Source organism: Physeter macrocephalus, chromosome 20, assembly GCF_002837175.3.
Source record: "Physeter macrocephalus isolate SW-GA chromosome 20, ASM283717v5, whole genome shotgun sequence".
In the NCBI taxonomy this organism is placed as follows: Eukaryota; Metazoa; Chordata; class Mammalia; order Artiodactyla; family Physeteridae; genus Physeter; species Physeter macrocephalus.
This window is the reverse complement of record NC_041233.1, coordinates 47,243,837-47,256,778: the sequence shown is the minus strand read 5'-3', so window position 1 is coordinate 47,256,778 and position 12,942 is coordinate 47,243,837. Positions and strand designations below refer to the sequence as shown.

Sequence of the window (12,942 nt, the reverse complement as noted above, 5' to 3'; positions counted from 1 at the left end):
ATCCCACATGCCGCGGAGCGGCTGGGCCCGTGAGCCATGGCCGCTGAGCCTGCGCGTCCGGAGCCTGTGCTCCGCAACGGGAGAGGCCACAACAGTGAAAGGCCCGCATACCGCAAAAAAACCCAAGAAAACAAAACAAAAAGCAAGTACTTTAGCACCTCAGTTCACAAACTAATGGGGGAGATGAGTAACAAACCAATTACACAAATATTTATTCAATTACAATTTTAAATGACATGTTATAAGGATCTCTTGTAAGATTTTCTGACCTAATTTACATAGTATTTTAGCATTCTGTTTCAGCTATGATTTTTTTTTTCATACTGATGTATTGAAATAATTTCCTCTCCAATGTTAGTACAGAAAAGCTTATTCTAGGGAATAGATATGCCTTATCCACAAGTATAAATGACAGATGCACACTATTATTTTGCCTGTGGGTTATATTATACATATGTATGTTACCTACTGTTATGGATAAATATGTATACCCTTAATGCCAAGCTTTTTGAAAGCCCTTTTTCATGTATTTTAATAAAGAATCTAGATTTTAAATTTTATGTAAGCTGTTGGATTAAAAAACAAAAGGACTGGTTCTCATTATGGTCTAAGTTGGCTGAAAGGGCAATGAAGAAATGTCCAGAGTCAGTTCTGTTTGGCAGCATTAAAAAGAGAAATGTCTCCTACCATGTTTTTAAAAACAACTTTCAGTTAAGTTTCATTTGGGATTAGGGTCTGTCCTAGTTATATACTTCAGCAAATTAAGATTTATAACAAAAGAGTTTTAGTATCTTAACACCATTAGGCAGAGCTGTAATCTGTTCATTGTTTCCCATTGTGTAAAATTCAGTGTTCCTTTTCAAATGGCATGAGAATTGCCTCTCAAAATCTTCTGGCATTGATAATCAAGTTTTGTTAGGTGGGAGAATGTTTATTCAGTTAAAAATTATATGACTCTCTTTGGCTTTTCACTTTTCATAAGTAATTTAGGCCTTCAACATTTGTGTCTATAAGAAGTCTAGGGCTTCCCTGGTGGCGCAGTGGTTGAGAATCCGCCTGCCAATGCAGCGGACAAGGGTTGGATCCCTGGTCCGGGAAGATCCCACATGCCACGGAGCAACTAAGCCCGTGCGCTACAACTACTGAGCCTGTGCTCTAGAGCCCGTGAGCCACAACTACTGAGCCCACGTGCCGCAACTACTGAAGCCCACGTGCCTAGAGCCCGTGCTCCACAATGAGAGAAGCCACTGCAATGAGAAGCCCGTGCACTGCAACGAAGAGTAGCCCCTGCTCGCCGCAACTAGAGAGAGCCCACACGCAGCAACGAAGACCCAACACAGCCAAAAATAAATAAATAAAAATAATAAATAAATTTATTTTAAAAAAAAGAAGTCTATAAGAAACCTCTTCACTGAATGGTGTAAGTGCCCATGTTGAAAGATTATTTCTAGATTACTAGTAAAAAATATTAGAAGAATAAGGACTGGCTTGTGGCAATCATGAAAATTTATCAACCTATGTTACGTATGTATGTATGTATGCGTAAAACAGAAGGCCATTTCACTCAGTTTACTTCATATATCATAAGATAAATATTAAAGTGAACCTCTGAGACATCATAAAAATTAGCACATTCAAAGCATTTAAATTCTCAAAGCATTGTTAAAACATTAAACCTTTTAGATATGTTCTCAGCTAAATATTATTATCCCCATTTTATAGCCAGCGTTATGGACATCCAAGGGCAATGCCAATTTTTGTTAATAAATGGTACATCAAATCTGTGTATGGTTAAAAAAAGTTGATACATTTATTCTTTCCTTATTAAGGAAAGTCTGCTTGTGATAAAATGGAGTTCTGTACATAGGGCAATAGATTTATGCACAATGAATTTATAATGATTTCCCAGATGTTCATATTTAACTAGCAACCATTATGAAAGGCACAAGGCTTTCAAAGGTTATCTTCCTGATTAACAGCTTTCACCATTCCTGGCTGGGTGATTTTATAGTCTGTAGGGAAATTAACCATGTCGTCTCCTGGTCATAGCTGTCATAATACAGACAGAATATAATTTCACACATTTCAATCATATTTTGAGATGAAAACCAGACATTACTTGATTTCACTTAATGATTTATATACTGTCATAGATATATTGACTTACCCAAAATATGAAGGGAAATAGACAGTTTTTCCAAGTTAGCATATAGTTTTTAATACAAAAATATGGCCATGATAAGAGATGAAACATACGACCACAAAAAAGCTCTCAAGAACTTCATGTCCCATGATTAATTTTTCCTTTTTCATAATGCTGTTGAGTATGCCAGTGTGTCAGATTTCATTTTCTAAGAAAAGCATCTCTTTGAAACTAACTCAGTAGTGAAGAGGGAAACACTAAATCATAAAATGCCATCCAACTTTATAGACAGACTAAAAATTATAGGGATTTCTCAACAGTCCCAACAATGCAATATTGCTGTGAATGCATGTGCCTCCTTAAGCTTGAGTGGCTTATTATAATCAGACTAAATTCTCACACCATGTAAATCCATTATAGTTTATGACTTAAATCCATGAGAATTATGACTGAGAGAGCCTTACCCAATCAAGATCAAATTTAATTATATGTTCACATTATAATCTAGAGAACAGAGGTTTTAATTTAAAACCACCCTCTCCTCTTTGTTCTGAATGGAAAATAAAGAATCGTTTTTTTCTCAGTTTGACATACTTGCCAGGACATATGAATCTTTCATATGCCTCTAATGCCCTACACTTAGGTAGACCCTAACCCAGGCATCTTCCCTTCTATGTCCTCTAACCCTCTGTATTTGTTTTCTAGGACTGTGTATTAGTTTGCTAGGGCTACTATAGCAAAATGCCAGAGATTGGGTGACTTAAACAATGGAAATTTATTTTCTCATAGTTCTGGAGACTACAAGTCCAAGACCAAGGCATCAGTAGGTTCTCCTGAAGCCTTTCTCCTTGACTTGTAGACAGCCACCTTCTTCCTGTGTCCTCACACGGTCTTTCCTCTGTCTGCATGCATGTCTGGTATCTCTCTGTGTGTCCAATTTCCCTCTTTTTATAAGGACACCAGACAGATTGGGTTAAGGCCCCACAGTAATGGCCCCATTTTACCTTATTCACCACTTTAAAGGCCCCATCTCCAAATAGAGTCACTTTCTGAGGTACTGGGGGTTAGGGCTTCATTATATGAATTTGGAGGGGTACAGTTCTGCCCATAACACCTTTTATGTATTGCTCCCACTCTCCCCGCTCCTTCCCCTTTTTCTTTTCTTACTTTTTGCCTTAAACATTTATGAGCACCTACTTGTATGCCAGGTACTTGGCTAGAGGCTGAAGATACAATGATGAATGAATAAATAACAGTCTTTTTCCCCAAAGATCTAGAGGGGAAAGTAAGAAAGTAGTTAATTACATTACAGAAGGATAATATTCTGATCAGGGTGCACATAAGGCACTCTGAAAGGACAGCACAAGACCATTGAAACCTGTCTTAGGGAATTAAGGTAAACCTTTACTGTAGAAGCAGTCTTCAGGTGAGTTTTGAATGACTAGTAGAAATCAGCCAGGAGAAGAAAACTGAGAGAATGCTCCACAAAGAAACAGCATATACAGGATCCCATACGTGGGAAAGACACAGGACACCTAGGCCCTGAAAATAATTCAGTAGAGTTTGAGTGAAGCAGTTGTGAGACTGAGGCAGTAGGTAATGGAGAAATACTAAATCAGTATTTTTTTTTATTGCTTAATTTACAATTTACTAAGCTCTTCCAGTGTTTCAGCGTGACGGGGATTTCAACTATCTAACATGAATGGGACAAAAGGTGGACTTCGAACATATCAAGCAAATGTCTTGATCGAATCAGACTACTGGTATAGTTTTTCATTCTATCTGTAAGAAATGTCGGTCTTCCATCCAGGTGATCTTGTAATTCACAGGGTTGGGGGTGGGGATGTTAATATCCTTAAAGTTGGAGAGGAATAGGCCCGTGTTATGCTGGTTACACTATCTCATACTGGTTATTTGTTATGGCGTGAGAGAGGCAGTAGGCTAGAAAGATTCCAATCGGCTGGAAGCAACTCCAAAAGAAATTCCCGCAACAACTCCCATTTCTGACTCTATAATGGTCATCACCTTTATAAAACAACCTTCATTGTTTACTTTATCTGCATCTCTCTGAGGAGGACAACCTTCAAGTTTACAGCAGCTCTTGGGAAATCCTTTTTCTGAGTAATAATTAGTATCCTTCCAATCTCTATAGTCGGTGACACCACAACAATGCAACGTATTTTGGATCTTGTCTACTGCATCGCTTCTATAATCTCCCGTAGCGTTATATTGCTTTAAAGCTTTCTCATAATTATTCTTAAAGCTGTTCTTAATCTCATGTCTGAAAACAAATCCTGCAATGGCAGCGACCAGTTCAACCAAAAAAATGAGAGTCAGAAACATTGCATACAGTTTTAGCATCCATGCAGAAGCTCGGCAGGTAGCAAAACAGCCAAAGGTGCCCAAAAGACTAATGACAGTGCCAGTGCCAATAAGCATGAAGGGGACATTGGTGGCCTTTTCATTTAAAAGGGAAAAATAATTCTCTAGGCTCACCTTGCCCCAAATGCCAACAGCAAGAAGGATAACACCAGTGATCCAGAAGATGAATTTGTAGATCAAGAGGACGCTCTTGAAACAAGTGATGACCGGTTTGGTCTGCAGCCTCCGAGACGGGGACGCCATGACTAGCCCGAGACCCTGCCCCCCTAAATCAGTATTAAGTACTGCTTGGAAGTAAATTAACAAAATAAAGTTATGCTTGGGAAAATAAGTCATATTAAAATCAAAATAGAAATGAAAAACTTGGAAAAAATATTTGCAGCTTATAGTACAAAGGGCTGGTTTCCTTAAAATATAAAGAGTTCTACTAATCAGTATGAAAAGGCCAGTAATTCAGTAGAAACATATGCAAAGGACTAGAGAGTTGAAATAAAAAGAAATATGAGTGGCTCTTAAACATATGAAAAAAAAGATACAGTATAAAACTACAAAATATTTTCACCTTTGGTATTGGAAGATATTTTAAAATTTGATAATGTATTATAAAGGTAAAGAGAAACAGATACCTACATTTCTGGTGGAAGTGTCAATTGTTACAATCTCGACAGAGGAAAACTTGGCAATATCCCTCAAAATTATAAGTACAAATTTCTAACAGTTCAATTTCTAATTGAAATATCCACACAAATGTGAAATAGTGTTTATACAGCTTTTCATTGCAGCACTAACTGTAATAGCAAAATTTTAATATCTAATAATAAATTTTACACATTAAGTATTTCAAGGGAGGTGTGATGATATCTGCAACGTATTCTGAAATTAATAGAAATATAGGAGGGATGGATAGATATGTGATAATGCAAGTGTATAATAAAATATTATTTATAGAATCTAGCTGGTGGGTATATGAGTGTTTACTGCAAAATTAAACTTTTGTGTATGTTTGAAAACCTTTATAATAAAATATTTGGGAAAAAAAGATTGCTAGTAATCTTCAAGTCTATCCATAGGGGAATGGCTTATCTAATGATGGTGCATCCATACGATGGAACACGACAGCTATTTAAAAAAAGGAAAAGACAGATGTTTATTTACAGACGGGGAAGACTCTCCAAGATATATTATGAAGTGAAATAAGAAAGATATCAAAGACTGTATATGTACACCGCCATTTGTGTATAATATCTTAAAGTATGTGCAAAAAATTGGAAAAAAATATAGCCTCTGTTAAGGGACTTCATCTGGGGGATGGGATGAAAGGGAGATTTATTCTTTCATACATTTTTGAGTTTTGAGTCATGTGCATTTACTATCTACTCAAAAGTAGAGTTTGAAAACATAATTGATACTTTTGATGTCTTACTTTATATAATTCTCACTGCCATCCAGCAAGGTAGGTGTTATTGTCACCATTTGCAGCTGAGAAAAAGAGTTTCTGAAAAGATCAAAAATTTGCCAAGGCAAATTTTTGTACCTGAAAAATTTGGGCAAAAATTATCTGCCCAAATTTAGTACCTGAAAAAGGCACAGCTGGGACATAGGTCTATATAATTGCAAAACCTTTGCCTTTTGCACTGCCAAGTAGTGCAAGGAAGAACTGCATTCCAAGCAGAGGAGACAGGCTGAACAAAGGGCACAAAGGTGGGAAGGGAAGTGCTCACTGGAGAACTCAAGCAGTACAGAGTAGCTGGAGTGCAGAATGCATTGTGGAGAGTAGTGGAAGAGAATGAAAATGAAAATGACAGGCTGGATTATGAAGAAAACTTAGATGCAACATTAAGAATTGTGAACTCTATCTTACAGACATTTAGGAGCCATGGATGATATTGAAGATGAGTTTCTTTTTGACCATGTATGGGGAAGGATAGAGAAGAGTAAAAAATGACAAGTTCAGACAACGGGCTTAATGGGGAGCTTTTGTTACCCATGTTGCTTTTTGAGCATCAGTCAAGAAATGGAATGGAAAATGTTTTGTGAACTGTAGAGCACTTTCATTATAAATTGTCATGTTTATATTTTATATGCACATATGAAGAAAACCTTATTTATATGTATATGTATTTATATGTAATAAAAACCTCCCAAATAGAACTTCCACTGACAGTTTACTGCAGCAAGAATTATGGCAGAAGGGGACTTGTTGCTGACATAAAAGTATGCAAACACTTTTTAATCTAAATCTCACCCTCCTTTAAAAAAGAAAATAATAATAGCTAATAAGAGTAGTCAGCACTATCAAGGGATTACTACATACAGGATTTTCCCACCTTCTTTGTTACAGTATTGTATTATAAATATAATAATAATTATAAATATTCTATTTAATATTAAATATTATAGAATTAAATATTATAATAAATAATATAAGTGTTATGAATAATAAATGTAATTGTAAATGCTATTTAGTGGCAAAATTTTCCTTGTATTTTGTACTATTTTAATGCATGCTATAGTACTCATTTGAGTTCACTTAAATATAGTATGACTGATTTACATTCAAGGATGATTTTGCCTTGTTATTTACCAAAGTAAAAATTGAAAATAATCTAAATATCCACAATAACAATTTGATTAAATAAATCATTGTACATTTATATTATGGGATATTATGCAGGCATTAAAAATATGGTTTCAAAGAGTGTTTAATGGCAAATGAAAAAAATAGGAAACAAAATTTTATCTACAGCATGACTATCAGTTTGTCAAGGAAGTCAGTGATCTCCAGATTGCAAAATCCAACTATCAGTCCTCAACCTTCATCATACTTGACCTACCTGGGGTACTTGAGTGTAGATTACTATCACTCCCTCCTTCTTGAAATACTGTCTTCACTTGGCTTCCCAGACAACGCTCCTTTTATCTTTCTTACCTCTTTCTTACCTTTTATCTTCATGTCCTCTGCTCATTTTCTCTGATATTCTCTAGACCTCTAAATGTTGGAGTGTCCAGGACTCAACCTAATGTTCTTCCTTTCCCCATCTACACCCTCCTCATCCAATTTCATGACTTTAAGTCCCAAATGTACATCTTCAGCTTGGGTCTCTGCCCTGAACGCCAGCCTACTTGGGAACTCCACCTGCTTGTCTGATAAGCACCTCAAACTTAACTCATCCAAAGAAAACTTCTGATTTTTCCCTTTGCAAACATTTTTCTCCCACAGTTTTCTGCATTTCAGAAAATGACACTGCTGTCTAACTCCAGTTGCTCAAGCCAAAAACTATGGTATTATTCTTAACTTTTCTCTTTCACACCCCACATCTTGGTCACTCAGGAAGTGAGGGAGCTGATGCAATCACTCCTGGCCTGTGTATCACTGAGAAATGATTCTCCTGAGAAATGAGGGCCTAAACGTCTCAGTGCAGCTAAAGGCCAGGAACCTACCAATGATTGGCTTGATAGGGAGGGAGGGAGATAATGCCCTAGAGAATCCACATTTTAGAATGGATAGATTTCTCCCTCACCCTAATCTGTATTTTTATGTTTCCTATTGTTTCCATTCAGAGCCTCAGTTTTTTCATATGTAAAATGGGCATAATAATTGTATCTACCTCATAGTCTTTTTATGTGGATTAAAGTTGTAAGTGTATGTTAGGTGTTAATGAATATTGTGCTTGGCACATGGTAAGCCTTTAATAAATATTAAACTTGCTTATCTGTTATTTTCTTCTTGGATGATACAGTATATCCTCTTTATTAATAGAGATATTGCTATAATTTGATCCCTATGGAACGAAACATTTTAGGGACAGGAGAAGTTTGGCAAAGCTTTATTCTGAAGCTGCTTGTGATGTGAGTCAGTGGAAAGTTTAAATAAGTAAAACTATTTAAATTAAAATTTTAAATAATTTCTTGCTAGTTTGAATAATTGAAAAAATTTAAAGGTTTCTTTTCTCTTTTTTTGTACTATTCTTTTAACCTGTTATTATCAGAATGGTTAGAATTATCTGCCCAAATGTTTTTTTGTTATAATTTTTTAAATGTGGTGTTTTCTATTCTATTACACCATACAGTTGCTTATTATCCCAAGTGTGCATTCAATTTATATACATACCATGCTATTCTGTTGGTGAAAACATAGTCCTTCACTTAAAAATCTGACATAAACTTGACATACTTTCATGAAATGTGAAATGGTTGAGATTTCTAATCCTGAATTATTCTCTAAATGTTCATTTATATTAAAAGCCTCAGTAGGCACATGTACTCCAAATGTTAATATCCTAGGGGATTACTTACATTGGCCATTTGGTCATGGCTAGAAAGGAGACTGTGAAAAATTTATTAGCATTGGAATGGGGTTTGATAAGTCATCTTGGCAGAAATATTCCTAAATTGTTCCAGGCAGATGGGTATCACTCATGTGTTTTCAAAAATATTTGAGGAAGAAAGATTATATCACCAATTGGCATCTATTTTGGTATTTAATAATCATAGTTGTAAGGATATCCTTCCTTGTAGGTGTTTACTATTTAATCCTCCTTACTTTTTTCTAATTGTGAACTTGGTAGAGAACAGCTCACCTGTACAATCACGTTTTGCATTTACTTTTGAGTTGTACCCTAATCCTTCATTTTTTTAACCTAAACTGTTTTTAAACATTCAACTTAACCATTTTGTGGCATTTTTGAAAAAGGCAATCAATTTTATATATTTCATTCTGAGTTCAGAACTGGGACTAGAATTGCTCTTTTTCTTTTTTTCTGCCTTCCCTTTCTCTCTTACTTTGTCTCTTACTTTCTTTCTGCCATTCATTCTATTATTCAACAAATACTTTCCCAATGTCTACCCACACCAGCCACTATGCTAGGTGTTGAGAATGCAGTGAGGAACAAAATATATGGGGTCTGTTTTCTCATGGAGCTCACAGACAAAAGTAATTCTGTCTTTTATTTAGGACAATGGGCAAAAATTGCCTGTCTTTGTTTGCCAGTGTCAAAGACCAGCTTGTCACAAAAATCATGATCATATAAAGAGAAGAAAGTGGTGAGTCCACCTGGTCACTCATCAGTGTTGTGACATTGAACTTCAAAGTTCTGCATTTGTTCTTCTGGAGGCCAAATAAGAACCACAGAGGAATTTAGTTCAGGAATACAGGAGGAGAACTCTACAGGGGCAATCTTAGAAGTGGTGTAAGAGCCATCTCTCCGCCCCCCCCCCCAACAAATTTTAAAAAGTGTCTTGCCAAAGGAAAAACAGTCATTTGAAAACTATTGCATCCTGAAACCCAGAGGGAAATATGCAGTGCCTTTGAGAAAGGATGGAGGAGAGTGATAGTAAATCAGTAAATCAACAGTTATATTTAGGGATTAAGCTGAGAATGGGAATATTTGACATTGTCCATGCCAATGTTTCTTTAAATTTCTGCATAGTTTTCTTCTATGTAAACATTGTCTCAAAGGGACATTCCTAGATGGGGTAGAATACTGGGAAAGCAGTGGAGGGGAATTTAGGAAACAGGCTTTGACCAGCAGACGCAGAGTTCCAAGACTGTGGTCTTTTAACCCCCGCCCCACGGTTACCACAGCCACTATCATCACAACCACCACCATCACCCACGATTCACAAGCTACTGGTGGGGAAACGCTAGTACAGGTCATTAGGATTGTATCAAATAATAGTGGTAAATAACAAGAACAGCAATATACTGAATACTCACTATATGTCAGACCCTCTGGCAGATACTTTACATTATCTCGTGGAATCGTGAGATAATCATGAGATAAATATCCCCATTTACAGATGGGGAAATAAAGGCATGGAAAACTGATGTAATTTTCATTAGGTTACACAGCTTGTAGGTGGTAGAGTTATTCAAACAGGGGTCTGTCTGTCTGCTTAGAACACAGTCATAGCCACAAGGCTACAATTTCTTTCTAGATCTCTGTTTCACTTGAGAACCTTCACTCAAGAACCCTCAATTTCAAGCTGTTCACCAGTTGGAATTTGTGCTTTTCCCCAAGTCTGATGGATACACAGCTGGCAACTGAAGACAGGACAAGAGACTTAATAAAAGGCTTCAAAATAGTTCTTCCTTATAGTATAGAGACCATTCAAGATTAAAATTCAGATTTTCAAAGAATGGTAATTCACTTTGCAGCTGCAACTGCTATCCATTAACTGATTAACTCCTCTCACTATTGACTGTTTACTCTGTTTTAAGGTTGCAGAAATATCCAGTAATCCTACAGTTATCAATTGTAGAGACATTAGATTTACATATAATCACAGCTCAAAATCATGCCTGTGGATATAATAAGTGGTTACATTCTTTTATCAGTGGATTTAGTTTCCTAGTGGCCAATAATTTTGAACTCTCAATGTGTGCTTCATTGAAATTAAATATTCATTATGATCTTTTGAAGTTTATTTACATTGGAAGGTACTTCAAAAACTACTATCAGTACATCAAATTACAATGTATTGCTTCTCTTTTAAAAAATCTGATAGTGGTAATCCATGGTGAATTTTGCTCTTTTCAATTCTTTCATCAGTGCAGATGTTAGCAACTCACATGGGACAGCTAAAAAATGCTTTCTCATAAAAGCTATAGAAGAAAGTCAGCCATAAATCATATACTTTAAATATGGGGAGAGCATCTTGCTATGGATAGTACAGTTTCTCAAGAACAGATGATTGTAAAATGAAAGGTTTAATACTTCCATTAACATAGCACTTTCCTTATTGATTTGTTTGCAGTTGATTGGACCCCTTCTTTTAGGGATGTCATTTAGGACTTACTGTCTTGTATTTTTCAATAGCTTTTTAAAAGTTCCAGGAAAAATATCCAGAGAAAATACTATACTCATTTCTTGTGTGTGTGTGTGAGTGAGAGAGAAAGAGAGAGAGACAGAGAGGCGGGGTGGGGGGTAGGGAGGAGAGAGAGAGATTGGGGCAGGTAGGCCCTCAGATTACACATTCACATTTCATTGCATTTCATATTTCATCTCATAGCTCTTGGACTTGACTGATGGTTAACAGTAAACATGTATAATTATTCTTTCATGCAACTTGGCCATTGGCAGTGATTTTCATAGCAGTAATTTAACTGCTGAGGCTGCAAGTCAAGATTCATCAGTTTTATTAGGATGCTGAACCTTAAAAGCTTATGGTTGATGATGTTATTAACTCTCTCTGCATTTCCTCTGTAGTAAAGGGGAAAATGGGAAGTGCAGCACTTTTTAATATAGTCCACGTGTGGGTGGCTATAAAATATGGGGGTGAAAACTATGTCAGAGCTGAGTAAGTGACTAACCCACTTCTCAACTCTGCCACTTCAGTTGTCAAGCATTTAGTTGCTTCAATATACTTTATTTCACTTTGTGAAAATGAATTTATGGAATTGTTTTGTGTGTTGACTTTTTTTGCTTTTAGAATGCTCACCTTTCTTATGGTTTCTAGACATATTTTTCGCATTAATTTTTGTCCATCTTATGAAAATGTTCAAAATTACAGAAAAGCTGAAAAATAGCTCAATGACATCTATATACATCAATTGTTACCATTGTTTCAGATTTATTTTCTCTTTTTATATATAGATAATTCCTGTTTATCTTGTATTTGTTTATTTTTGCTTGTTGTTTTTGTTTATTTTTCCTGAATCATTTGAAAGTAGGTTGATAAGTTGCAGACATCATAACTGGTTATTTTTTATTATTTTAAATTCACGACCCAATTAAAATTCATTGCATTAGGTTGTTACTCTCTTTAGCTTTAATCTTAAAGTTTCCTCCTACAACCCCTCCTGGACTCTACTTTTTTTGTTATTTGCAACCTTGACTTTTTTGAAGAGTTTAGACCAGTAGAAAATTTGATGATCTGAACTTGTCTCACTGTTTTCTCATTAAATTCAGGTTAAACCACTGGTTCTCCAATTTTAACATGTTTCAGAAACATCTGGAGGGCTTATTAAACATAGATTGTTTGGCCTACTTCCAAAGTTCCTGATTCAATAGGTCTGTGTTGGGCCTATTTGCATTTCTAATGCTGATGCTAATGTTGATGCTGCTGGTCTAGGGACCACACTTTGAGAACCACCAGGTTAAACATTTTTGACATAGATGACATGTGTACTTTTAACTGCATCACATCAAAGGGCACAGGGTGGCAGGTTGTTCCTCTGTTGATGATAATTTGATCATTTGGTTGGTTAAGTTGTTGACTGCTAGGTCTCTCCATTGTAAAGGACCATTCTTCTTTGTACTTAGTTATCTATGGAATGATACTCTGTAAGTAATAAGTAATCTGCAGGGAGAAACTGTGAATTTCTATTCCTAAATAGCCTGGTTTTAGCATCTAGTGATAAACCTTGTCTGAATCAGTTGTCACTATTCTATACTTTTTAAAGAAGAATAATATTT

General features: G+C 35.9%; 2 protein-coding genes across 4 annotated transcripts in view; one reads left to right on the top strand and one right to left on the bottom strand.

Annotated features, from left to right (window-relative positions):
- The window catches only part of RNLS (renalase, FAD dependent amine oxidase), a 313,163-nt gene that overhangs the window by 65,422 nt on the left and 234,799 nt on the right, over window positions 1–12,942 (top strand). The window lies entirely within an intron of this gene.
- On the bottom strand, window positions 3,823–4,959 carry LOC102986028 (tetraspanin-6-like). The gene is given in 2 exon segments (XM_055080965.1): window positions 3,823–4,108; window positions 4,111–4,959. Coding segments are annotated over 2 exon segments (825 nt in total). The 5' UTR covers window positions 4,862–4,959; the 3' UTR covers window positions 3,823–4,034.